This window comes from Tauraco erythrolophus, chromosome 19 (assembly GCF_009769465.1).
Source record: "Tauraco erythrolophus isolate bTauEry1 chromosome 19, bTauEry1.pri, whole genome shotgun sequence".
Classification (NCBI taxonomy): domain Eukaryota; kingdom Metazoa; phylum Chordata; class Aves; order Musophagiformes; family Musophagidae; genus Tauraco; species Tauraco erythrolophus.
Genome location: NC_141483.1, coordinates 5,706,263 through 5,734,176, shown reverse-complemented (window position 1 = coordinate 5,734,176; position 27,914 = coordinate 5,706,263). Strand labels below are relative to the sequence as shown.

At 42.8% G+C, this 27,914-nt stretch overlaps 2 protein-coding genes across 10 annotated transcripts in view; one reads left to right on the top strand and one right to left on the bottom strand.

Annotated features, from left to right (window-relative positions):
* The window catches only part of KLHL22 (kelch like family member 22), a 107,322-nt gene extending 94,968 nt beyond the window's left edge, over positions 1–12,354 (bottom strand). For 2 of the 3 annotated variants that reach the window (XR_015222719.1, XM_086623811.1), the window contains exons 1-4: positions 12,299–12,354; positions 3,218–3,487; positions 2,142–2,307; positions 206–924 (exon numbers count right to left, since the gene is read on the bottom strand). Coding sequence is in view for 2 of the 3 variants with exons in the window: in XM_086623811.1 (XP_086479937.1) it covers positions 206–924; positions 2,142–2,307; positions 3,218–3,444 (1,112 nt within the window). In the remaining variant the exon portion in view is untranslated. The remainder of the gene's footprint in view (positions 1–205; positions 925–2,141; positions 2,308–3,217; positions 3,488–12,298) is intronic. The other variant, XM_086623812.1, reaches the window with a different exon arrangement.
* A 408-nt stretch (positions 12,355–12,762) lies between these two features.
* The window catches only part of MED15 (mediator complex subunit 15), a 30,735-nt gene continuing 15,583 nt past the window's right edge, over positions 12,763–27,914 (top strand). For 3 of the 7 annotated variants that reach the window (XM_086623208.1, XM_086623205.1, XM_086623204.1), the window contains exons 1-8: positions 12,763–12,851; positions 19,333–19,420; positions 20,638–20,689; positions 21,143–21,172; positions 21,978–22,193; positions 22,757–23,016; positions 23,820–24,185; positions 25,339–25,428. In XM_086623208.1, coding sequence (XP_086479334.1) covers positions 12,784–12,851; positions 19,333–19,420; positions 20,638–20,689; positions 21,143–21,172; positions 21,978–22,193; positions 22,757–23,016; positions 23,820–24,185; positions 25,339–25,428 — 1,170 coding nt within the window. In that variant the 5' untranslated portion in view covers positions 12,763–12,783. The remainder of the gene's footprint in view (positions 12,852–19,332; positions 19,421–20,637; positions 20,690–21,142; positions 21,173–21,977; positions 22,194–22,756; positions 23,017–23,819; positions 24,186–25,338; positions 25,429–27,914) is intronic. The other 4 variants (XM_086623209.1, XM_086623207.1, XM_086623206.1 and 1 more) reach the window with 3 other exon arrangements.

Genomic DNA, 27,914 nt, shown 5'->3' with positions numbered 1-27,914 from the left:
TCAGGCTTTGTCCCATAAGCACTGCTAGAAGCTTCCTGTTACTATAAGGCTCATTCCTTTTATTTCTTGTTTTCTTTCAGTGAGGCCTCTGCTCAGTTCCTAATCTTTTGGCTGGCCAGTGTACAGACTGCGCTACTGGCTTACGGACTCAGAGATGGTCAACAGGGTTGTAATAAAAATAATAGCAGGATTATCCTGATCTTACCTCCAACACCTTGACTCTGCTCGAAAACCACTTACATTGTTGTCTCCGCCAATTAAATATACAAAATTATTGAGAACAGCAATCCCTTGATTGGACATTCTGGGGGCTAGTGCAGCTGTAAAGTGTCTCCACTCTCCCAACAAGGGGTTCAGATACTTGGCTTGATCACTGAGGACAATGGATGGAGTAGAATGCATTCCTCCAAATCCCACTACACACTGGAACTCTGATCTCAGCTGCGTCTGGGAGCTCTGAAGCATTGGCTGAAGACATTCATTCTTGTGGTACATTAATGCATCTGCGACTGTATCTTTTAAAGGACATGGACTTAGTTTGTCGTGAAGCCTTTGCAGGATCTGGGGTTCCATCAGAGGAAAACGAACTGTCTCAAGTAGCTTAAGGGGCTCCATCAGGGAGACCTGATCTGTTTCCAGTTGCTCTGGAGAATAATGATAAAAAAGTGCCCCATCATAAACTTCAAACTCATAGTTAACCTCCAAACGGTTACTGCTGAGAAGGGAGTAGACCTTCTGCAAGGGTAGCTGTCGGTACACTTGTGTCCTTGAGAAAGCTGCAAAGTTCTTCAAAATGTAGGAGTCCAGCTGATCACTCAAATGTCTCAAGTCATAATGGTCAGCTAGTCTGTATACGTCAAGAATGTTCTCTTCGTCTACCCAGGACATGAGAAAATCACAACAGAACTTAATGACTTCTGGAATCTGAAAGAGAGAGAGAGTTTTCATTTCAGACACCACTTGCCTCACCATCAACAGACAGGTGACAGAAGCCTGGGATGAGTGTACAAAAGTTCTCTACAAGACAACCACTCTCATCACAGTCTGATCACCGTGTTCACTTGCACCCAATTCACCTTTCCAGAGAAAAAGAAGAACTCAACATGGGTATGTAGATGAATATCATATATATATTCTAGCCACACTATGCTGCAAGCCTGTGAGTTTGGCTTCAAGTGCAGCAGCAATGTGTCTTCCAAGACACATGGGACACTGGACAGCCAGGCTGCCTGGTTTGTTAGCATAGCACCAAGCTGCAGGCTGCCTGGGAGGCAGTCATGTGAACAGAAGGCATGAAGGACATGGTGAAAGCCAGGCTTACAGCCATTCTGAAGTTGTTCTTTCAGAGCACTATGGACGTACTGTATCAAAGACTGTTATCTGTAACAAATGCATCTGCATCACTCAAGAGCACAGGAACCCATTTGAAAGGAAAATTAATATTCAGTGTTGTCTTCTGAATACAATTTGAAGTTGTATCTGGCAGGAGGGACTACTAGCAAATAACTAACTGCTGTCCAGGAGCCCCTCTGCTAACAAAGTGGTGCAAAGTGTATAGAAACAAACCAAAGCAAGCACCCAGAAAGTATAAGATGTAGTACTGAAGCCTTGTGTAGTGGTTAGCTGCAGGGGAACTTAGAGAAAACAACTTGTCTTAAAGGGACATGAACTCTGCACTTAGTGCAGAAACCGTAGTGGTAGGATTTCCTGTAGTGATGGGGTGAGGGGAGGTTATGTGCCTGTGGACTCAGTCTGGGGAAGATTTTGCAAGGCTTGAGCAGCACAACAATTTCTGAGCAGCAAGCCCTGTCCTTTACCATAGGCCAGATGTATTCTATTCTAGGGAAGCTTTCATAAGCAGACCAGTGGAAGTGAGTGCTGTATAAAATAGTCCTCTAGATGAAATGGTAAATTTTGATAAGTAATAAAACCATTGGCATATTATGCATACACTCATTCATTGTTTCTACTCTTCCATAGTAAGTTCCAGTGGATAGAGCATCCCAAAGAAATTCTTCTCATCAGATCCACGCCCTTTTTCACCCTCTAACCCTCCATCTAACCAGATATCTGTGTTTTCTTTGTCTCTCATTGTTGCCTTTGTTTCTTGCTTCTTTTTGTCACATCTCCTGGTACCTCACCTGAAGCTGACAGGCTGCAGCTAAAGTTTCCTGTACACTGTTCACACTGAGTTCCAGCTCAGAAGTGTAAATGAAGTTCAAGATTTTACACATTGCATTGTAGGAGATGCCATGAATATGAACTTCTTCTTGTTCCATCTCTCTCAGTCCTCCTGCAAACATTCCTCTGTAAAAAAAGACAATGGCACATGCTGTGGCAGATTTGCATTGAAGCTACGTTCAGTTTGCTTATCTTATGTTGTCCTGGGAACATAAAAAATATTCAGAAAGATAAAAAACTAGCCAGACAATTTTATGGTATTACCTCTTCTCTAAGCCAATGATAGAAAGAGTACAGGCCTTCAGGACCTAAGAAAGTAACACTCTTCATTCTGCAGGAAAATAGTCGGGGCCACCTGAAAGGCGGATTCAGAGCTGAAAGACTTAAATACAGACCCAGGACACATGGACAGTCAATGGGCAGAGGCAGATATTCTGGGTGTGGGGGAAGAGGAAAACCAGAGGAACTTGGGACTGTAAGAATTTTTTCTAAGCTAGAGCAGTGCTTCCTTCCTCCAGTTAGAAGTTTGTCTGGAATGCCTTGGGATTTGTTTGCTCTCTGAAAATAAAGTCAGCTCAAGAAACTGCTAGTCAGATTGACCAGGGAGTGCCTGATTTAATGGACAGCAAGTCACACTACAGGCATGTAACAGAGGAGTGACCTGCTTCCAGTGACTTTTTGTGTATTATGAAATTATCACCACAATGGGCAAAGTCTTACAATGCTAAGGATATGTTGAAAGCCACCCAGAGTGCATTTATGCAGAAAACACTTGTTCAGATTGTCTCTCCTCTTTATATACCTCCATGTACCACTGGCAGTGAATTTAGTGGGGGTAAGCTCAGTGTGCAGGAACAAGAGCTTTATTTCGGTAGAGACATAACAGAGAGATGAATAAAGCCAGACTCAGTATTTTGAAACACATTCAGCTCCATTTTATGGCTCTAATTTCACATCCAGAAGCAGTGTGCCAAGACAGAAGATTTGGATGTTGCAGGTTTGAGTAACATGCTTGTCACTGCCATATGACGCGTACCTGAAATAGTCACAGGATGCAGCCAGAAGTATGCGATGAGCCTCAATAGGTTTCTCTTCCACTACCAGAACTACATCGAAGAGGATGCTGCTGTCTCGGAGAGATACCAGGCCACTGAGCAGGGCCTGAGAGTGCTCTGCACTGCGGTATGTGTTGCTTGTGCGCTGCTGAAGGGAGGGCTCAAGTTGAGCTTTGTGTGGCTGAGTCAGCTCCTGATCCTCCGCCATCCCAGGCAGAAATGCTCAGCCACCAGCTGTAGCAGAATGAAATCTGTGAGACAACAGAATCAGCAAAGGTTTGTGCCTTTTGCTTTACCAATGGTCCCCTGACCCCTGCCTGTCACAGTAAATAAATCAAACCAACTCTTCAGTCAATGGAGAGACAGTTCTACCCTGAATAAATTATTCTGAATGATGATACTGGAAACAGACAGGTGTACATCAGCACACCAAACTGGCAGAACATGTTTTTTCAAACAAGTATTCTGACTCTTGGGTTTTCAGTCCAAAAGTCAGAGTATGTGGCATGTGGGGATATTTTTTTTTTCTTAGCAAGAGTTTCACTTCCCAACTCCTTACCAGAACTGCTTGTTTCCTTTCTACTTCTGCATCATTTATAACAAAGAACAAAACTGACTTAATTTTTGCCAAATTGCAAGTTGTCTTATATCCTCAGATAACTTTGCTGCAACATAAACTACACCTTCACTCTTTCTCTTGATATTTTACCCCAGAATCTGAAAGCTCTCCTCTCTCCATCTTCGCTTTTTCATTTTCCTCAGCTGAGCACATTTCCATCTACCATTCTCTAAAATACTATATGAAACTGTAGGCTTCAAAGTGAGTTTTTTTATTGTGACAACTTCAAGCTAGCATGCACAACTGCTTTTCACTTCACCTTCATTCCCTGCAGAGAGAGGGTGTTTCCTCCTGCGTAGGCACTGTAGAGGGCTATCCTGTACCTTTTTCTAGGGCTGCCATTGACACTGTAGAAAGGTCCCCTATGGCACATGGGGAAACACCTGTAAAAAGCTAGCTGGAAATGATTGTGTTTCATGTCTATGGTTAAGCTCTCAAAATCTCATGAGTCCTCTTCCACCATCCTGTAATTTACCCTTTCCATTGTCTTTGAAGAATGTTACAAGTTGTAGCAGTTAGAACTCTTAGACTCTATCCAGTTGTCAGAGTGCATTAAAAAAAACACATTAGCTAAAGGAAATAACTTAGCTGAGATGGCTGCTTAAGACACAGTCATAATAGCCTCTCCTCCAGTGGCCTGGGAAATAGCTTAGTGGCACAAGGGATAGTGACAAGGGGTTATCAGCAGTCGGAGAAGCAAAAGCAGAACAAACCCGGCAAATCCAAACAAACAGTGAAGAAGTGGAACCATTGTTTAATTGTGTCAGCCACAGGCAGCGAATGCAGCATTGGAAATCTCTCCACGTACTGCCAGGTATTCTGTGTGTGGTCAGTGAGGAAGGAGCTATCTGGATGACACCAAGAATATGAAAATGTTTACTGTTCTGCCTGAGGGAAGTTAATCTCTACTGGCCAAAACAAGAGGAAGCTAGGTGGCATTGCATGGTAAATGGGTTGGAAAAAAACCTGAAAAAGCATATTAACTGTTGTCTGCTCTTTGCCAGCAAAAACAAGACAACCAGTTCAGAGAAGGAGCTCTGATCAGACAGCCTTCTACGGAGCACATTCAGGTCCATTATATGGGGGAAACCACCCATCATCAGCTGGAGAGATGAGTAATGGATTATTTTTCATGACGGGTAGATGCTTTTCCTAGAGGTAAGATGACTGCTTTTGAAGCAGACAAAACATTACTGTATCATTTGGTTTGCTCCTGGGGAATAGTAAAAGTGATGGATTGATGCAAGGGAGATAATATAGTAAGAAAGGCAAGTGAAGGAGTGAGTGTTCCTAGATGTTAATCAGAAATTTCCTGTTTCACTAGAAGAGAATAAATGCAGCAAAAACAAAGTAGGGTGAGATATAGTCCAAATGAAGAACAGATTCAGATAAACCACATTAACAGAGTTAATTTGGTTTAATGTGGTTAACACTCCAGAATTAATGTGGTTAACGCTCAAAAAAAGGTTGCATCTTTTCAGCTACTTGGAGGGCTATATCAAAGTAAGTTTCTATGAGAGTAAAATCATTGCATCAAAAAGCAGAAGTAAATGTAACAAATTAACTATTTTGCCAATTTAAAGACTTGTTGGGTAGGGTGGTGAAAGAGAGGCTAGGAAGAAATAAGTGAGATATATTAAACTACAGAGGCCATTGAACCCATGTAACAAGTGTTAGCAAAAGAAACGTATTGTAGAAGTGATTTCTTGAGAGATACATGCAGGTTAGAGTGGGAAACCTGTATAACCATGCCAAGCTTTTACTCAGATCTACCTTTAATTAATATAACTGTAGACAGTTACTATTCAGAATACATTCTGTATCCAAATAATCTTGAAATGGAACAGAAAGGGTGTGAAGCTTTCAGCATGTAAAGCCCCAGAAGGGACAAATATGGTATCTGGGACCAGGAAGAACAAACACTGTTATGAAAGAGAGTAAATTAGAAAAAAAAAAAAAAAAAGAAAGAAATAATTCAGGGATTCTGAAGCCTGTATAAACATTAGTATTTGCAGAACTTTCAGGGACAAATAGGGCTGTCTTGGAAATCTGGAGGGAGTTTATCTCACTGCTAGTTCTAATACATGCAGACTTGACTTGAATTATCCCACAACAGTTAGCAACAGTTGAACAAACCAGCCCTTCCAGCAGACCTGTGGTAAGCCCAGCGTGGTCAAACATAGATGCTGGGAGTGCAGCTGAACCATTTTCCACAGCTGATTTTTGGCTAGCCAACAGCTGAGCCAACAGGTATTTCACTACTCTGTTTTCGGAAATTTGGCAGTCCCTACTTCTTGTTCTCAACTTCTGCCTCTGGATTGTACCTTGGTGTCACTGGTGAGCTGGACTGTTCTCAGGGTGGTCACTCACGTGCGTACATCAACACAAGAGCTACCTTGTGCGTTTGCAGTACAGAGCCACTATGATAAGGAAATTCACCTCTCTATAGCTACCTGTATTTTGCCATCCACAGTTATTTGCTACTAACCAATTTTGGGTATGTAGGTCGAATAGTGATGCTGCTGCAGAAAAAGAGTGGAATACTACTAAGCAGGTACAGTGTATGTGGTCTAAAACTTGCCAACACTCACAGGCTCTTTTTGTACATGGATACATAAAGTTTCTTAATTACACTACGGCTACTCAGAGAACCTTTATCCTGTCATGTGTATCTCGCTACTCTCCTAAATTGGGCTTCGTGGCTCATAAATAAGCCTCAGCTCATACCTAGGCAGTGTTAGGAGATGGGAGACAAGACCTTTAAGAGAAGGAAGGCTTGTGGGGAATGGCCAGCAACTCACTTAGCTGATTACTGAGTGCCCTCAGCTTTGCAATAGCTGTACAAGGAGCAGCTGGGCTTGGGTGAGCAGGAAGTTACAAAGAGTGGTTGTTGAAGGAGGGTTAGGGGAGTTGTGTTCTGGGCTGCTTTGAAAGAAAAGTGGGGTGGTTTTGGTGTTCAGGTTTTCTGGACTAAATGCAGGATGCTTGGTAAGCTGATAATTTACTGTATTTCTTTGAATATTTTTCTAAATGCTGGCTAGAAATTTGCTGGGGAAGGGGTACTGGTGTTGGCACAGCACCTTGCTTCTCAGAGCGTGTGGCTGAACTGTGACCTTTCTCCTCTGTGCTTTGTGCCTTTGTCACTGCCTAAAAATCTGGTACCTCAGACAGTGTCAGTGTGCTGATCGTGTGTGAGGTACCAGCTGGGGGAGAAAGACTGTTCATGTACCCAGGAGTTGTGGTGCCTTTTAAGTGTACATCAATCTTAAAAGTAGCAAGGAACTTTATTGCATAGCCTCTGTATATTTTTAGCTGAAAATAATTTAATCTCACATCCTCAAACTTGTAGTTTTCTTAATCTTTATTGTCCTTTAAAAAAAAAAGCTAACTATAGTACAAGTGGCATAGCTCTGAATGGAGAGACGGAACAGGTCTGTACAGCTTCTTGCATGCTGCAGAAAACTTTCTCCTTACTGTTTTTCCTTCCTGACCACTCACAAACTTTGCTGGCTTTTAGGGCTTGAGACACTGCTTTCACCAGCTGGCGCGTCTGTCCCTGTAAATGAAGGGACTGTAGGCGCACGCCCTTGCTCGCTGATGTAAATGCACAGTCCCTTGAACTGTGCACCCAGCAGTTCCTCTTTGTTCTTTTACTTCTGTTATTGAGAAACTAGCTCTGTGACTGAGCCAAGTTCCTAGAAATCCTTTTCTTTTTTTTTTTTTCCCCTCTCTCCTCTTGTGAAAGTTTCTCCATGCTGGTCAGCTGTGAACAGTAGGATTCAGTGGCTGAGTATTCCAGGGCTGACCCTAAGGTGGAAGAGATGAGGAACTCTTTCTGTTCATTGTGCTGCTTTAACAATAGCAAAGATAAAAAGTATTGTCTCGTGTGCTGTGGGATGCTGCCTCCAGACACAAGGGAAGGCACGTCCTTGTTCCAACCACTTTGAAACTACAAAGAAAGTCAGACTAGAGATATTCTTAGTTGGCTGCACAAGGTATTTGAGACTGTGATGATGGTTTGCATCTGTCCTTTAGAGGACATGGGTTAATGTAGTGATTAATTTTAGGCTGTTAAACAATTGAGTGCCCAGATGATGAAGAGGAAGGAGGCATATGAGGTCAGTGAGTGTATGGGCAGTGCTAATGTAGGTAGACATGCACTGTTTTATCACTTTAAATCAAGGAATTAAAACAAAACAAAACAATTCCCCATAAATGGCAAAACCCATTTTTCAATAGACCGAAGTTTTCTATATTCTGTGCCTTGCCAGCAGCTGGGTCAGGGCATACGTCCTGCTGCCATTATAGATATACTCAGCCTTTACTCTCTAGTGAGATATGCTTTGCTCTAAATGTAGTGTAGATAACTTAGCGTGCTGAAGTCTGTTATTGGTATGACATACACCTAGACAAGTATTCACCCCTTCTATGACTAGCATCCATGTCATACCGTGATGCTTACTAGTGTGGGGGGGGGTTGTTGTTTGGGGCTTTATTTGTACAGTTGTGCTGACAGCCTCGATTCTCTGCTGTAGAGAAATGGCTGGATACAGAAAGGATTATCCAAGTTAGTTTCTATGGAAACTCAGACATTTTTGTATTGAAGAGCTCGTGGTTGTCAGTGACATCTCTGCAAAGAGGTGTTTTATGCAGATAGTGATATTTTCTTGTGCATCAGCTGTTCCCAAAATAAACTAGAGCTTGCTGGTGTCGGGTATCTAAATCTGTTTAGCTTACTGCCATATGGACAGGTGGTTCAAGCTTGGTGGAGGTCCCATGCTTTCTCAGAATTGTGGAATAATGTAGGCTGGAAAGAAACTCGGGAGGTCTCTAGTTCCATTTCCTACCTGAAGCAGGGAAAACTTCAAAATTGGGTCAGGATGCTGAGAGCCTTGTCTAGTCAAGCACAGAATCTCCATCCTTGTCAATAATTGGAAAACTGAGTGCTTAACCATCAAATTTGTTTTCTACTTTGTCCTGTCTGAATTTCTTCTCCTGCAATTTGTGACACTTGTCTCTCATCCTTGGCACTGCGCACCACGAAGAAGAGTTTGGCTCTATGTTTTCCTGTACCCATTAGCTTAAAAAATGGCAGCTGGCTCTCCTCTTAACCTTTTCTTCTCTGTATTGAACAAACCCAGCCTTCTTGCCTTGCATGTGCTTAGACCTCCTTACACGTGCCCTGCTCTGTATGGTGCTCCTCCACTGAACTCACAAGTTTCAGCATGGAGCTCAAAGCTTGGCATGGTATTCAGGTTTTGGGGGTTATAAGTGCTGAACAGAGTGGAAAATAATAATATCCCATGACCTACTGGCTATGCTCTTGCTAACATAGCCTAGTATGAAGCTGGCCCCTACTGGAGGAATCATATTCAACTTGCTCGTCAGGACCTCCAGGCTCTCTTCTTGCAAAGCTGACTTCTAGCTCGGCTTGTTTCCAGCCTGCTCTGATATACGGAGTTACTCTGACCCAGGTGCATGACTTCACTTTTGCTACTGAAAGTTATAGGGTTCCTCTTGGTCCATCCTTAAAGCTTGCTGATGCCACTCAGTTGCAGCTCTGTCCTCTTTCTTGCTGGCCATCTTCTTCATAGCTCTTTTCCTAACAGAGCAACCAGTATGGCATGCTCATTGTGATCCAAATAGATTAGGCCCTTAAAAATCTTCGTGCATTGAAGGAAGTTTAAAATCTGTGCCCTAAGGCTTCCCACACCTTCATCTCTCCCTAGGGAGTAACAAGAATTAGGATCTAAGCCAGGCTTCAGCTGAAAGCCTGACAAGACAAGACTAGAGCAAAATGCTAGTTATGCCGACTCTCAGGGGTTGCAAATGCAAACAGGCAGAACCTGGCTGTGTACCAACATTTTAACAGGGCAGAGGGCACACAAACAAATAGATCAACTAGTCAGGGAGTGTGCAGAACGGGGAGGCAGCTGGGCGCCTGCCAAAATAGTTCAGAAAACAGATGTGATGTCATAAACTATGTAAACTGAAAAGCAAAATTGTTGTTCGTTCTAACTGGAGTGTAAATACTGGAATAATTCACCAACTATATAATAATTTGTAACGGGCACTTGTAAGAGTGTTGCTACACAGGAGACAATTGAGTACACCATTACTTGTAGACAAGACTTAAGCCAGTTTCATGCTTTTTGAAGAAAAAGGGAAGAGAGGTGAAGGAAAAACAGCAGCTTTGCCCAGCAATGCTTCTGTCAGAATTATCACTCTATGCATTCACAACTATGCAAAGAAAATCATCTTCCTGAAATACCACTTCACTTCAGGAACCTTCTATAAATAATGGAAATGACCCAAACAACTCCTTTTGACTAAGGTCTCCACAAAAATAAAGAAACAAAGATATCTGGTAGTATATAATATCTCAACGTTAGTTTTGAATACTCATCAAATGATGAGATGTTTTGCTAGGTCTGTACACCCCGTCTTTCTTTAAGTCACTAATGGAAATGTGCAAGCAAATCACTCTGGGCTGAATTTCTGAGCCGTTTTCAGCTTATAGCATTAGCAGTATACTTGAAGTGTGGGAAGAAACCAAAAGGTGTGGTTTGGGAAACAGCTTTTGCCGACTATGCTGTCTCACAAATTTCAGCGTTCATTCCTTTCAGGAAACACCTGTTGGGCTTTTTCTTTTTTCAAGGCTATTACAAGTTATTTCTAAGACATATCGAGAGTAAAACATCTCATTTAATATGTATATGGCAAACTCCCATGAAATGTATCTATTTTTAAATATATAGATATTTAAAAGATCTTTTCCCCATGAACAGTAGCATAATCTAAAGAGTATCAGCTTTCTAACTTGAATATTTTGCCTTGTCCATAAGAAACTTGGAACTTACCCAAATTCATAGAATTGTAAAGTCTTCTGTGGTGCGTTTTTGGGAGGTGGCCTGTGGCTCAAATGCTACCCGAAAATTGTAATAAGGAAAACAAAAATTCAATACAGTGCTAAAATGCTTTCTCTTTTGGCTTCATCATCTTTTTGAGAGTTTGATTCTCTCTTACTACTTTTTTTTCTTGTTCCTAATCTTGAAACAAGATTTGCTTTTCATCTGAGTCTTTCAACAGTCATTGTTTTGGTTTGGATGGAGCAGCTGCTTGCCTTTGAAGGAAGGAAGTTATTCAAGTAGATTCTACCTGCCTACCCTAAAAACAAATGGCCTACCATTAAGGCTCCATCTTATTCCAGAAATCAGGAGGTAGTGTTTAGTTTTATGTCCAGATAGAACTCGTCAATCTGTGAGGAACATGTTCTTTTGACAGAATTGTTTTAATTATCCCAAGAACTCTTAGAAAGCGCATTAAAAATCCTGAAGTCTTTTCCATAATAAGAACAACACTTTTTTTTAATGAAGCTTCTACAGATCAAACTGTCTAAGTAATAACTATGCCAAAATTGACAGTTTATAAAGTAGGTAATGGTATATGTTCTATGAATCTTGAGAGACTCATCTAGTTGGCAAGACTTAACCTGCTTTGTTGAATTGCCTAAACCACATAATGAATCTTTAATAGTCTAAAATACAAGGAGGAAAAAAAAATTCAAGTAATTAATTTTGTGCCAAATACAACAATTAAGTGACTTGGAAGAGCCAAAAGGGCTCTTCCAGCACGTTCCAGCTCTGATTTCTGTATCAAACATGAATTCGTTCATATTATTCACTGTGTCAATTTTATTCCTGGAGAGATCTGTGGGTTTAGGGCTTTGTTTGTTTGTTTGTTTTTCCTCCCTGTAACTTACACACTTCCCCATCAAGAACACAGAACGAGCACTCTTCTCTGCAGGGGAGACGGCTACCTGGAGCTGCACATTGTTAAGAGACTCTAGACTAACCCTGTGGTGAAGAAGTGAAAGCCAGTTCAGGCACGCTTCTCGTTTTACTTTCCCTTTTCCTGCTGAAAGTGCCTTTGGAGGTCCTGAGACCCAAAACTCTCCCCTTTGCTCGTCCCACCTCCCGTGCGGGCAGCCCCGCGCCGGGCACAGCTCTTGGCCTCCACCTCGCCAGGACGTCCTCGGGGGCTCCATGCGGGCGGCGGGGCCCGGGCTGCAGCCGCGGCCCGGCTGGGGCCGCCTCGGTGGCTTCACGGGGGCGGCAGGGCCTTGGCAGCCCCTGCTCCGGTGCCGGCCGCGCTGCCCCAGCCCTGCTCGGGCCCCCACGCCCGCTCCCCCGCGCCGGGCAGCCCTGCGGCGAGCAGGGGGAAGCGGACGCCGCCTCACCCGCTCGGGCCTCGCCCCGGGGCCCCGCGCCCGGACAGGCTGCCGCACGCAGCCCCGGGGCTCGCTCGGCCCCCCCCGCCGGGGGAACAGGTAACGCCGCTGCCGGGGCCGGCCGGGAGGCGCCGCCACCCCTGGAGCACCGGGCGGTCCGAGCCGGGGGCCTGCGCTCCCTCTCCCCCCTCCGCCGCCGCCCCAGCCACCTACCGAGAGCGGCGGCGGCGGCCTCCGCCAGCGGCTTCCGCCTTCATGTGCGACCCGGAAACCACGGCGCCCGCGCGTGACGCTCCCGCCCGGCGAGGGAGGGGCGGCCGCGGCCGGAACCGGGGCGGGCGGCGGGGGCGCAAGCCCCCAACGTCACCCCGGCGCCCGAGCGGCCCCGGCGGCGGCGCTGCCGCGTCTCTGGGCGCGGGCGTGCCCGGCAGTGCGCTCGTCGCCCCCGCAGCAGCGCCGGGACTGCGGGCGGCCGCGCCCCCTCGGTGCCGGCGCTCGGGTCGCTGCCGGGGATCGCTCCCGGGGCGGGACTACATTTCCCAGCGGGCCCCGCGCCAACCGGAAGCTCGCGCCGGGACTTCATTTCCCTCCAGCCTGCAGCGCCGGAGGTGGATGCGCGACACTTCCGCGGCGGCGGAGCGAGCGCGGCGGCGGGGCGGTAGCGACGGGCGGTAGCGGCGCTCGCGGCGGCTGCAGGGATGGACGTGACCGGGCCTGAGACCGACTGGCGCAGCACCAACTTCCGGCAGAAGCTCGTCAGCCAGATGTGAGTGCGGGCCGCGGTCTCGCCGCCCAGTAGGCCGCAGGCGGGCCTGGGCCGCCGCCGGCGCTCCCGCAGCGCTCGCTGTCCCCGGGGCCGCCCGCACGCCGGGGGCTGCGTCCGGCCCGGTTCCGCTCCTCCGTGAGCCCTTCCCGGCCCGCCCCTTGTTGCCTGGGGTCGGCCGCGGTCCCCGGTGTTTCCTCCTCCCCTGGGCCCGTTCACACCCCCCGTGAGGGCTCTCGTTGTCAGGATGTGTGCAGAGCCTGTGCGGGGGGCTCTGGCACAGGGACTGTTCTTCGACTTCATCTCTCGGATCCTTCTTCCCTTTCACTTTCCTCTTCCCCAGGAATACCAGCTTCCTGCCCCGCTTGACAGCGTCGGCTTTAGGGCTCCGGTTTTGGCGGGGTCCGTAGTGCTGCCAAGTTTCACATATTCTAACCCGTGAAAACCCCTGTTATTATCTTGCATCTTGACTTCTTCAGGGCAAAATAAAATAAAAATGTCGGTGACAATGTTTTGGTTATTTCGGACAGGGATTCGCTTTCTCACTTCTAGAGCAAGCATCATCATAGTTGTGATCTATCTGATGCTTAAAAGGCTGTTTAAAAAAAAAAAAGTTAAGCTCGTTGCATTTTCAGTTGTCCTTTGTGGAACAATTGCTTTACTTGAATTTTCTGCTCTACAAGCTTTTTTATTTTGTGGAAGTCTCTTTACCCTACAAAAGGTGGTTGTTACAGAAGTGAAAGCACTGTTCGATGTTTTCAAAGTAATGTTGAAATCCTTATTTATGTGCGCTTGAAAGGCTTGATCTTGTCTTGTTGCTTATGAGAATCAATATTTTAAAAAAGATTGTCTTTTTTTTTTTAATGATATGTTAACAGTATGCTGTTTGGCTGCAGGTGATTTTACTGCCCAGTTGCAGGCTTTACTTAAGGTGCTGTTTCAGAATTAAACTGTTATGGTATTCGTTAAAGAAGTATGATAATATGTGTCTGTCAAAGCTGTGCAAGCTTTCTTAGTGCTCAGAACTGATGTTTTACTTTCTAAACTTTCTGCAAAGTCATTAATCTTGTTAGATTAATCCCTTGCTTTCTCTTTTCCCCCTGTTCTACTCCTCTATCAAAGCAAGGAAGCAAAAGTGCTGTGTAACTTCGAGAAAATAAATATTAGTAAGCAGATACAAACCTTAATGCAATAAACCTTTTTTTTTTGTGTGTTTGCTTTGCAAACTGTAACTGTTTTTTCTCTGAGCAGTAAACAATGCTGATAAATATTTCAATGGAAGCATAACAGCAAGAGATAAAAAGAATTACTACTACTTACCAATAAAATCTTTAAGGTTCATGCCATATGAAGAGATGACAGTAATCTTAAACTTTTATTTCTTATTGTGAAAAATTAGAAATAAAATGTTCTCGGTTTGTTGTCTTGTCTCTTACATCTGTGCACAGATGTCTGTGTATGAATCTGCATGATTTTTTTATAGATGTATTGACACAGGTTTTTTTGAAAATTGTGTCTGTAAGTGGTGTTTCTTCCTTGCCATCCATCCAGTTTTATAGTAAACATCATGTATTTGTGTATGTGCTAGCCAGAAACAGAGTTTATAACAGATAAGTTTGTTGAATGAGAAATAGAAGCAATATATTGGCTAGAAAGACTTGAGCTCTGTATGCAACAAGTTCCTATTTCTTTCTATAAGCTTACAGTTTTGCCATTAGTGAGGCTTGTGCAGTAGGTGGAAGAGGAAGATACTTAAAATAAGTGTCTGGTGAATTGGCTGAAAGTTTTCTTAATTTGTGGGGAGCTTGTTCCTAACAGTTACGAAAATACACTCTTATGTGTATGTATATCTTCCAGTTCATACTGCAAATAATAAGTGCTATTCATTTCTAAAGACAAATATTATCACTTGGTCTTAAAAGTTAACTTAAATGTATGGAATCATTCTGGCAACTCGTTTTGAGTGCCTTGTTATAGCTTCTGGGTACAGGAGTCTGAATTTGTTGCTATTTCATACTTCGGTTTGTTTTACAACACTGAATTTAAATTTTGGTGGTGTTTTTTTTGGAGGGGAAGAGTGACATTATGTGGATGGACATTTCAGGGATGCTGTGTGGAATAGGTATCCTAGTGAATGTGTCAGTGGTCAATGTGAATGATTTATTTATCGTCAATTCGAGACAATACTGCATTTGATAAGGTAAGAAGGCCCCTTCAGGATTAGCTTATTGTGTGACTGCAGGCCCAAGCAGGACTTCTATACAGTTGATAGATCCAAGAGTGCCTGAGGATAGATAACTGAGGCCAGGGATCAGCTTTGGCTTCTCCCAGGTTGTTCCAGGAGATAGTGATGATGTAGGAGTGTGAATATACACTTGTGCTTGCAGGGCAGCCCTTTATTCTGGCTCTTACAGGGAACAGGCATGTACTGGTGCCTTGGGAGTCTCCTTTCTAAAGGCCTTTCCTTAACATGTTTTTAAATGTTGATATTGCCTGAAGGACAAATCTGACCTGGGTTGTGTGGTGGTAAACTCAGTATGCAGTTGTGTACAGTTCCTGCCCCGAGCTGCTTCCAGGCTATTTAGAAGGGAATAGTGTTGAGCATAGAAGAGGGATGTAACTTAGGTTGTGTGATGGTCCATTAATTTCATGTTCAGTTTTTTGCTTGAAGTTTTGATCTGTATGTTCTCATTTAAGATTTGGCTAGTGATTCGGCCAAATGAGAAGAAAGAACATATGTGAACAGAAATAAGATGAGAATGTGGAGAGAACATGAAAGGAAGTAGAGGTGGAGACTGAAGAACAAGCAGGCAGGAGATCAGTGGATCAGCTGAAGGTTTTTGAATGAGGGGGAAAAAAAAAGGAAGGTCACCAGCATTGCTGGTCTCGATGAAACACTTCTCAAAACCAGTTCATAGAGCAGCCTGAATTTTATATTCCAGCCTAGGTTGTCCAATGAGAATCCAGGCAAAGAGGCCAAGAAGCAGATGTTTCTCCCTTCCTGGAACTGTAGAAAGTGAGGGATGCGTTTTATAAATGCTTATTTTGACACGACTGTGTGGACTGAAAATGCTTCTGCTTCTGCAATACCTCTTCATTGCAAGTGTTCAGGTTGCCACGCAGTGAGCCCGAGGGAAATGTTAAAATTACTTTTTAACCTTGGTTGTTCTTTGATACTGCTGATGGCACAGCCACACAAGCAGTTGTGTTGGGGGGTGGCTTCTTACCTAGTCACCTCTGCTGCGGGATGTCGCTTCTGCTGGAGGATATGCCTGTGAAGCTATGAAGAGGTGATTCTGTGTGTAATGGGAAGGGTTTTTTCATCACTGCGGAACTGGAATGAAAGGTAATGCTAGAACGAGGCCTTAGGGAGGCTGGATTGTCCTTTACTTTCCCCTCTATAGCTGAAGGCGGTGTTCTGGGATCCAAGGCCTTCAAGCCTTTGCATGTTCTGGCCAGCAGATGTGCATAATGTCATATTGGTGATTCCTGTTTTGGGTCTTCTGCTGGTCTGTGTTTTTATGTAGGTATTCCTGCCGTGAGGGCTGCTATTGATGAAATTTGTTATGTCCAATCTGTAATGTTGTGTGGGACAGCATCATGTGCACAAGATGAAATGATTCAAGTTTAATGTATTTGTTGGTGGTTTCCTGGAGGTTTTTAAACCTTGTAATGTGGATAGATGTGGCTAACAGCTTACCAGCATGTTCCTCCCTCCTGCCCCCTGTTGGTTTTTTTTAAGCAAGAAAGGTTTGTTGAACTGAGTGTTACAGGGATCAAATAGTCTATTTCATGAAGCAGCATTTGGTGATGTTACATGGCTTAATGCAGTGTTGGCCCTGGAACTCGTTGCCCTTTTGTTTCATTGGAAAAACTGATTCATGCAGTCGTGGTATGAACTGGATAGGGGAGCTGGTACGGTTTTGAAGGAGAACGTGTTTTGCAAGATTTTTCCACTAGACCAGCTGGCCTGAGTGAGAGAGTGCATGTTGTTGGGCTGGAAACAAGCTTCTTGGGAATGGAGGGGGAATTCCTGAAGCTGGTGTTGATGTTGAATGCTTTGTCTTGTGAAACAACAACTGTGAGTGTTCTGCATGAAATGAAAAAAAGCAGAGTTTTGGTGCGCAGCTTATAACGTGTTTAGTTAAGCGCTTGTGAGGCAGATGAAGCTGATACCATCCAGTTTGCAGAGTTTTGTTGAGTTTGATGTTCTGCAAGGATATGATACTTTATTTGGTATCCTTTACTCTATGCTAAATCTATGGCTGTGGGTTTTTTTTAGTAACTTTCACAGTCTTTTAACATAAATATTTTTATGTTGATCACAAATGAATATGTGAACAAAGAACAAGTTGTGTGTTTTTCTCTTTCTCTTAGTCTAAACTTTTATTGGAATGCTAACAGATATGACATGGAGCACTTGAAGTGGCATTATTGGTAATGCAGATGTAGTCATTGTAAAATGCCTATCATGTTCTATAACATCAAAGGGAAATGGTAGATGCGAATAAAAGTAGATTAAGTTCTTTGCTGTGGATTTTTGTACAAGTTCCTGATACCTCATTGATCACTGTCTGTATCACAGCCACTTAGTACTACAAACCTGTTCCTCCTTTACTTGCCTCTGCATAATCTTTTTCTTGTCGTTCTGCCTGCTCGGTTCTTGGTGCTCTCAAAATGAGAGGCGTTGTCATTGTACTGTGCGACTGAGAAGTAAAGGAGGATTCAGAGAGAGGTGTGGATTTAGAGGCAGCCTTTCTGAAAGGCAAAGCATTAAAAAAGGGAGATGTCAATAAGAATTGGATAGAGCTCCTTCTTGTGCAGCAGAGCTCCTTTATGGGCAGCTCACTTTAAGGCTTATTTGCACATAGAGGAATAGTTATTGTGCATTATGTTTGGATTCTGCCTCAGTTTAAGTAATCTTCATGTATAAACAATATTATTTTTTAATATCCGCCAGACCACATGAACAAGTTACCTGCTGTAAGGCTCTTTCAGGGTAGCTATGTTCCACTGTCTTCTCCTTTGCAGGCTGCAGCAGGTTGTGTGTTTGCTACTCGTTTGCAAGGTAAGGGTGTGAGTTGTGGCAGCCTAAGCTCCTGCATTTTAAGGCTGTAGCATCTGCTCTTCGCACTTCTGTGACTGTGTTACTGAGTTAGTTCAGGAAGCTGAAGCAGCTTACTGCTCATGCAAGCACCATTCCTGCAGCATGGGAGGTGGTAGAAATTCAGGGGGAAGAAAACAGTAGTGCCCCTTCAGGCTGGCTGAAACTTTCAGGGATCACTACACTAACACGTAGTTCGTGTAGGGTAGTTGCTCATGCAGCAGCAGTTATTGAGAAGTAAGTTGCTGAGATGTTAATTACAAGGTGAAAGTATTTCCTGGTAACTTTTTTGTGCAATTTAGACTGTAGGTGCTAGGCTGCTTTAACACAGAACAAGTTTTGCAGTGAAATGAAATGTTTCCAAGGATGAGGATGCCTGGAGGGTCTGAACAGGGCTGTTCACCTGACTGAACTCCTCATTTTAGGACGTCTTTATCTCATTGCATGTTTCACAGTTGAATTACTTACTACCTTTTGATCTTCTGAGAATGCCCCTTCTTTTCCACCCATGTCCTTAGCAACATGTGGTTTTTGTGTAGGTTTTTTTTTTTTTTTCTTTTTTCCTTTTCATCTTGCATGTTCAATATCCCCTGCAGAAGGCAGGTCTAGATTCAATTTGCTAGAGGTATGATGGAGAAAGGACAGCAAGTCCCCGTGATTCTGGCTGGTAAATGGAAAAGAACAGTAAGGGAATTGAAAGGTTTTTATTACCAAACCTGTTATTTTTCTTACCATCAACTTTTCATCAACAAGGCCTTCTCTCTTCATCTTACTGCTTGACCTGCTCTTTTTATGTTGATTATTCCTTCCCTGCTCTGCACATCACTGCACCTCTATTCTTCTCTGCCCTTGATCAGTGCTTGAACTCATTCTCACTCATGGGTCAAACTTCTATGCCTTTAGGCAATCTTTATTTATTTTTTTAATTTGTTTTTTATTCTTCCACCTTTATGTTTAGAGGATTCTTTTGGAAATGTCTGATGCTAGGCTGACTCAAGCCCATTGTTCACCAAACATTGATTACATTAATCCTGTCATTCAGCTTTCCTCGAATGAACGAGTCCTGGTGTTTGGTCAAAATAATACATGAGGTGGTAAAATAATGACTTGCTTAGCAATTGTTCTTGAATTTTTGCAAAGAATGTTTGTGTTGCCTTTTAGAGATTAGTTGGCTTTTTTCTCCATTATTTGAAAACATTTAGAGGGTGACAATTTCAAGTAATGTATGTGGTGGTTGACTTTTTTGTTTGGATTTTTTTTTTTAATCTATAAATGAGAGAAGTGTAAAAAGCTGTTTAACAGACCTTCCGAACTGCAGAAAGTATTTTCTGATGTCCTCAATTGATACTCAGCCTTGTTTTTTCCTCTCTTTTTTTTCAGTGATGATGCTATGAGGAAGGCTGGTGTTGCTCATAATAAATCCAGCAAAGATATGGAGAGTCATGTGTTTATGAAGGCCAAAACAAGGGTAAAGCATCTCTATTTGTTTCCAGAAGTTACTGGGGTGTCAAAAGAAGTTTGGAACAACCTGCAGAAAGAGCAAACCCCATGCACTTAGTTAACTGTCTCTGCTTAGAGCACATTGCTGTGCATTTTTTTTGATTTATGTGTGCTTCTTTTACCCTGAGAAGTGAGGCATTTTTGCATCCAATATGTGCATCAAACTGGACTTGAGTCCAAGACAGCTTTGCTGATGCTGCACCATTTAATGCATATATGGGACTGCACTTAATTCTTATCCAAAGACTTGTATGTAGTGAATTGCATAGAATTTCCTTTATCTACAGTGTAGCACCATTCCATATGACCAGTTTGATGGTCAGGAGAGACTAAGATACCAATGAAAAGGCTGTATCAGGAGTAAGACCAAGGCAAGTGCTGTGGTCTCTGTGAAAGTCTGGTTATCATGAAAAATTCTAGATTCTACCAAAATGTAAACTTATTTCTGGGGACTATGTTACGAGAAATTGTACACTTGTTGCTGTCTCCAAGCAAGCCACGTTTGAGATAGAACTTGCCTTGGTGAAAATTTTATAATGCTGATGTCACAAATTTACACCTGCTGATGGCATCCTCACTTGTGAGTTGGTCGTTTCATGGGCAGGAAGACTGTCTCACCCCTGTGCAGTTTCTCGTACACATTACGAAGCACACTATTAAACTGCTGCAAAGAATATTTGCCTTTTCACTTCTGACATTTCTCTCATACGTTAGTCTTTAAAGTTGTGAACTTACTTGTATTCATAATACTAACTCAGCTTAAAAAAAGTTCTTGTAGTATGAATGTGACATGGGACGCTGACTTACCTTAGTCCTTGAACTAAGTAAGCAGGTTCAGTCCTGAAAAAAAAGGAATTAGAGTGGATAAGAAGTGGAAAATGAGTGTGTTGGTTCATGATTTTGTTCACATATTGTGATCCCATTAGTGTGACGGTCACGAAGGTTCTTTCCAGTGAATTTTGTGGCTTCTTGGCCTTCTTGTACCGTCAACCACAATGACCTATTAGTAAAAATATACTCATGTAGTTAGTGAACAGACTACTCCTTGTAAGTGAACTGCTCTGGAAAGCCCTCAGATGTTGTAAAGTAAAATCTGCTATGTTGAGGAAGAATACTGAACAGTCAGAAAGTCATGGTTGCAGTGTTTTTATTTCCCATGCTAAAATACTCATTTTTCACCTTTAGGAGGAATATCTTTCCCTTGTGGCCAGACTTATTATCCATTTTCGAGATATTCGTAAGTAATTGGATTTAGTTTTTTTGTTTGTCAGTGGTGGGATTGGCTCATCCCATCCTCCCCAAAAAAGTAAATTTTAGGCTTGTATATGTGGTTCTGCATGTAACTCTTCACAAATGGCTTTAAAAATTTTCCTGTAATACACATGCTTAATTTGTAAATACTGTTTCTTTTACATATCCATCTATAATTGAAAAGTCTTTGAGAAATTATTTAAACTTACTACTTTTTCCACCTTCCTAATTTTTTCCTGCATTTTTGCTTTATTTCCATTATGTAGCATTCTGGTTACCAAATCGGCTTAGGTTAATATGTTTTGTTAGAACTACAGTAGACAGCGATTTTTTTTTTTTTATTTGTTAAATTATTATGTGAATATACTTATTGTATCTGAAGGGCTAAATTTGTGTGTGACAAGTTTAACAAAGGCAATTAATTGTTCTTCCTTTGCAGACAATAAGAAATCTCAAGCCTCAGTCAGTGGTAAGGGATCTTTTTTTTTTTTTTTCCCCTTTCTTTTTTTCTTGCCTCCCTCTCGTTTCTAAATCAGACAGCTTAGAAATCAGGGCTGTGGTGTACTGAGAATAAGGCGGCTGTGGATTCCCTAGCTGGAATATTAAATGCTGCTGGAGTAAAGGAAGGGTAGCCATGATAGTCTTGGAGTTCTTGAGGGATGAGGGTGACAGGCTTGGACAGTGTTTTGGATGTAACACAGGAGACTTGTTTGTTTCACTGTTTGTACATTTGTTAGCTTGCAACACTGATTCTTGAAAGAACAAGAGTGATTGAAAATAATTTCCTGCTGAGCAATCCAGGTTTCTCCCTGTTACCAACTTTGGGTTCCTCAGTGTGTTGCATCAGAGGCAAGTGGTGTGTTTGTGGGGCATACATGCTCTGCCATTTGGCTGAGGTTAGATCTGGTCATGTCTTCTGCCTCTGTGCTAATTCTTAGAGCAGTGTGTTTTAGGAACATAGTATGATGCTCTATTTTTATCCTCCTGTAGGCTTAATATGCGGTGTCTGTGATTGATTAACATCCAGCCTAGACAGCTGGAAATTGTTTTATAAATATTCTTAAGGAAGAAGAGGGTGTTGTGTTCTATACCTGATTAGTACTGCTTCTGCACTCCATGTTGTATTTTGCCCTCTTGAATTGCCATTCCCTCTTTGAGTTCACTGTTGTGTGTGGTCTGAAGCTGGCAGATCAGAGAGTGGATGATGGAGGACAGAGGAGTTGGAGGAGACAATTGCATGGCTGGCTGCATATTGGTAACTATTTTCTTTGTAGATCCAATGAATGCCCTGCAGAATCTAACTGGAGGTCCCCCAGCAGGGGCACCTGGAATGGGCATGGCTTCCCGAGCTCAAGGAGCACCGATGAGTGGGATGAGTGGCCTTGGCCCAATGGGACAACAGATGAGTCTCCCAGGGCAGCAGCAGCCTCCTGGAACCTCGGGAATGGCCCCTCATGGTATGCCTGGTGTCTCTACAGCTACTCAGCAAAGTAAGTGTTCAGTTTGCTGCAACTGCTGAAATTGTTAGATAACCCTTTTCCATAAGGAAAGGGTGCTGAAGAGATTTCGTACTTCTGGCTAAATCAGCCAAGTGAACTGCAGGAAGAATTGACTTCAAATACTGCTACCTAATGGGATAAACGTCTTCCTTAGTATAGTGAGAAACAGTTTAGCTGTTGTATGAGCAAATGCTTCTTCCATCCTACAGGATGTTAACTTCAGAACATTGTTTTTGTAGAGCTCACCTATGTTTTCTATGGGTATGGTGCTTCCTGTTGGTGACCTCTGCGCACATTTTCTCCTGCACATTTTTTACGTTTTTGCCTAGGTTGCTGGCTCAATATAGGCAGTGAGAATTAGAGGTTGGTAGCAGGCAATGTCATTAATTCTGCTGTTAATATGCCTCATCCATTTGAGGAAGAAAAAGCACATGCTGCTAGTGAAGAACATTAATGTACTGTAGGGATTATCTTCTAGTTAATTATCTTATACTGAGTAACTCTCTCGCACTATTTGGGTCTCATGTTTTAAGTACAGTTTACCTTCTTTTTAGCCCAACTTCAGCTTCAGCAGATAGCTCAGCAGCAACAGCAGCAGCAACAGCAATTCCAACAGCAGCAGCAGGTGGCTTTGCAGCAGCAGCAATTCCAGGCCCAGCAGTCAGCCATGCAACAACAGTTTCAGGTCCAGCAGCAGCAGGCAGCAGCAGCTGCAGCAGCCCAGCAGCAGCAACAACAGCAGTTGCAAGCCGTCCAGCAGCAGCAACAGCACATGCTGAAACTGCAGATGCAGCAGCAGCAAAACCAACAGCAGGTGATGACAAACAATTACAATGGCAATTGAGGTGATCCATGTTCAGTTACTTGTCAAGTGAGGCTTGGCTTGTATGAAGTACTGAATATCAGCTCTGCCTGTTAAAACGTGTTTCCACTTTGGGGTAGGACTTCAGTTCAGACTTGCAAGTTAATTGGCAACAATACATTACGTGTCAGAGGAAAGGCTTAACAGTCATTTGGTTGCTCTCTTCTGTCATAGCAAGAGAGAATTAAAAACTTTGTCTCTTTCTCGTTATACACATCAGAATAGTCCTTCATTCTGGCAAGAATGGGGTGTGGAAAAGAGCTAAAAGCACTTGTATTACTCTAGAAATAGTGACCGTTTTGTCATTGTGTGAATTACACATTGCCACTTCAAAAAATGTGTGCCGAGCCCATCGTATATATGTATCATCCTTAGGCACAAAAGCAGAAGAGGAAACTTCAGCTGTCATGCTCTTCTGCAGTTTCTGGTAAATAGTGGTGCTGATGCAGGCTGGTTACTTTTGAAGAAGTGCTTCTGAGCCCATTTGTACAGGAGAAGCTGATGGACTTCATGTTTGCTTTTGAAAACTGTTGTTAGTAGTTAGGCAAGCTTTTAATATTGAAACCACAGGATGTGCATTGTGTAGAGTTGAAATATATGAAGAGTGAGTGGATAAAAAGGTTGGGCTTTCCCTTTGGACTTAAAACCGTAGCCTGGTGTGTTAGGGTTCTGTTTGCTGTTAGTTTATGCTATAAAAATAAGACTGCTATCACATTGCTGGAAGCTTTAGCATCCTGGCTTTTCCTGCTTTTCAGATACAGCAGCAACAGCAGCAGCAACAGCTACAGCGAATTGCCCAGATGCAGCAGCTGCAGGCAGCACAGGCTATGCAGGCACAACAGCAGCAGCAACAGCAGCAGCAGCAACAAATACCACAGCAACAGATACAGCAGCAGCCACCTCAACAAGTAATGCAACAGCAGATGCAACAGATGCAGCAGCAGCAGCAGCAGCAACAGCAGCAACAACAACAGGTTGCTCAGGCACAACAGTCTCAGCTTCCACCACAATCCCAGCCTCAACCGCAGCCCATGGTATCCCAGCCACAGGCAATCTCAGGACAAATTCCCAGTCAGGTTATGCCTGTTACTCTTACGCCACAGCAGTTAAAAGCAATGCAGGTAAGGGCTAGTGACCAGCTGATTGTTGGTTCATTATGATCCTCTAGAGAAAGAAAAAAAAACAACTTTGACTTTAGCTAATAATGTAAGTAGGAAGAACGTAGCTTATTAAGAGATCTGTTGTTAGCATGTTGTGAGTACGGAAAGTTTAAAGGTTTATGTCTGGGCCTGCCAGGAGAGAACACTTTTGTGTCTAAGAGTAGGACTGTGAAAACCACTTATACAGCTAATATTTAAAAATAATTTCTTGTATTACTCTTGAATGAATAAGTAAAAAAAGAAAAAGAAGCAAACTCTGATTAAAGAAAGGTCACTTCCATGATGTTTGCTGTTCTAGGACGTAAGCAAGTGCTTCGAAGTGCCTAGTGCATGCGACTGGAGCCAATGTTGGCTCTAGCATGCTGGCTTTGCTTCTGCTGCCATGTTTAGAGGTTTTGGTCAAAGTTTAAGATACTGTCAGTTCCCGCCCTGAAGAGAATGTGGACAAGACAATAGTTTTGCTTTGTTGAACCTCTTGCTGGGTCATCCTCTTAACAGTGTGCAGCTTTTTGAACTGTTGCATTACAGTCAGATTTTTTGGGGCTCCATATGTGCTGTGGAGCAAAAGCTCTGATGTAATCCCAAGACCTGCTTTTCTTTGGGCCTTGGTGGGGAAGAGTGGAGGAATTATTGACCCCACATGCACAAGTTGATCAATCCACTTTATGCTCCTACCAGCTAAGCTAAGAGTAGTTAGGTGTCCTGTATATCACACTGTCAGTCATAATGAATGTATAGATGTTTGAAATGCTGGTCGTTGGTAGGTGTTCAATACAGTGTGCTTAAGGGAAATCAACACGTATGTGGTTAACTACATTTGCCAGAAGGCTGAAATATCTAGTATTATCATAGGATGACCTGATAGTATAGGGAAGAAGTTGCAAGAAGAAATCAAACCTTGGGTGGACAGTCTATGGGAAGACTGTTCTAAATGTTAGAAACATGGGAACTTGTTTTCATAAAGAAAGCTCAGAAACTCTAGGAAGAGTATGTATGCGAGGCTGATCTTGTCTCCACGCCCTTTTTTGTAAGTATAGTCAATATAGTTGAAACAGAAGTGTCATACCCTAATCAGATAAGTATGTTTACTTGATTCTTCCTTTTCATACTCAAGGTAAGAGCTCAGCTGGTCCAGCAGCAGCAGGCAGCAGCAGCAGTGCAAGCAGCTCAGGCCCAAGCTGCTCAGATGGGAGCTTCAGGGCAGGTAAGGGCCCAGGAGCCAGTATCACTAATTACAGGCCTGTAGCAAGTGCATGCTACAGATAAGCATGTAGATGGGTTTCTGGTGGCTTTCTGATGAGGGGCCTGGCATCGGTCATCCCCTTTATGAAGAGGGTATGGGTTTTTATGCTGTTTCTTCTTTGCCTGGAGTCAGAGGCAGGATTTCGTTGACAACCTCTCCGTGCATGCTCTCTGTCCCAAGTAGGTAAGATCGTTGCCTGTTCTGACACAGGAACGTACATCAATAAGACGGTCTACTGTGGTCACACTACAAGTCTGACTGTTGGTACCTGGAGTGTATCACCTCTTCTTTTGTTAGACCTTCTTAGGTGACTGCTTTGTTGTGTAAACTGATTTCTGTACTGTGAATCTTTGCCTGCTGTCTCTACTCACATGTGATTTACCTTCCATCTCCATGTATTGACCATAAAAAAAATAGTATAGACAATGAAATCTCTCTGCGCTCCCCTTTCATTCCTTTCATCTTTCATTCTTTTCTGAGTGAAATGGGCAGTAGATATAGATTGCTCTTGTTCTGGATGTGAATTGTGAAGAAAAAATGGCATGTGTCACAAGTGCAGAGTTATATTAAAAAAAAAAAAAGTGCTGGGTGAAAGCTTATTGTCTAACACAGTTTTATTATCCTGCAATACACTTGTAGCCCCAGTGATTGTTCCTTGATGTGTGTCTGGTATGAGTGTCTGGTATGAAGGAGACATGGGGAAAAAAATTTGGAATGGCTTGAGCTGAACCTGTCATCCCATTTTCCACAAGAATATGAAATAATCTTTTGTGGCTTGCCTCTGTAGTGTTTCATATTGAGGCATTTTACAGACATGGGTAAGTACTATTATCACCACTCTGTAGATGAAGAGACTGAGGCAGACAGATGAAATGAGGCTGACTAGGATTAATGACAGAGTTCTTTTCCTATACCCCAGACATTCCATGTCTGCATGCACCATTTTCCCTTCTGTACACAAGTAATACAGACTCACTAAGACATTTGGAAGCTTTTTACATGGGCTGTGATAGCAATTGGTTCTTCAACATAGATCTCCCAGACTTGTGTCAGGAATAGTGTCTCGCACCATCGTAACTCTTGTGTGGCCCACATCCTTGTTGGTGGCTAGGTTCTGTTTCTGTATTGGTCCTTTTGCTTGTGTCAGTGTAACACAGGATGTAAACACTGAGCAATGGTAAGTACAGTTGGTACAGTGCTGGCAGCAATGCAGAATTCTCTTTCTACAGTTGAAATGTGAATTAAAACTTCTGTTTGTTTCTTAAATAATTTCCAGGTGGGAGCTGCAGGGACTTAGACTGACTGGAAGGAGACTCTTGACTTATTTTCCTTTTACTAACTTAATGGTGCTCTTTTAACTCCTAAACAGATGGATTGTGCTTTTGTAGAGTCAACTTAATTCTTGTCCCATTTAGTGAATTCGTATGCCAGTGGCTTAACAGCACAGTGCATTTGAAAAGTTTTGGGTGATAAGATGGTTGACAGCAGGTTTTGCATTGCAACTTTTTTCAGACGTATGTAGTAAACTCAGGGATTGTTATCTATCACAAATGGGGTTTAGAAAATTCCACATACAGGCTTTACTCCGCTTATGTTCATGTCATTGAAATATAAGTCTACTGAAATTCACTTAATGCTGTGAAGTCCAATAATTAAACAAGTTTCTTGTACTTGTCTAAATATTTTCTGTATATAATACTTAGTTTTAAGATTGTGGCTGTGTACAATATTAAAATGCAGCTTCAATGTTGACAGTGTATGTGGATTTTCTTTATAAGAAGTTTCTTTTGAGAGTAGCTTTGCTTTGTATTGAGTACATTTTTCACTAGCACCAGCACTTTTAATAAATCTGCCTTGATCTCTTCCTTCGGTTCAGGGAAGCTTTTGTTATAAACAAACTCTATCCTAATCTTTGCTTGTTAGATTTGAACTGAGTCTCTAGGGGCCTTCAGACTCAGAATTTTAGTTGATATAGATGCGTTTTTCCTTTTCCGTAAAGTTTCTATTCATCCTTACTACATAAAAGCAAAAGCAATCCCAGGTTTAAACACGGATCCATGTGAGATTTGAACTTTGTCTCTGGAGTCCTAAAGACACCATGCAGGTCAACGTTACCCTGCTTGGGTGTCTAGTCCTTGTGAGCATGTAACTCACAGGCGAAGCCGATAAATAGACAAAAGTAGTGTCCTAGTGACCAGAGTATTACACAAGTGCTTGCAGCACCGAGAGAAAATCTGTAACCAACTGGAGTTAGTAAAGCTTAAATCACTGTTGTGGTGCCAGGTGCTCAGAATGCAGATTGGCTGTTGCTCTTTGAAAATCTGAGCTGCCTTTAGTGGAGCGACAGTGGCACAATACTTACGCTTGCCAGAAGCTGCGTATTTATGGAATTCTGAATCTTTGGATGTTAGATGAAAGAAAATTACAGGTTTAGGATTCTAATTGTT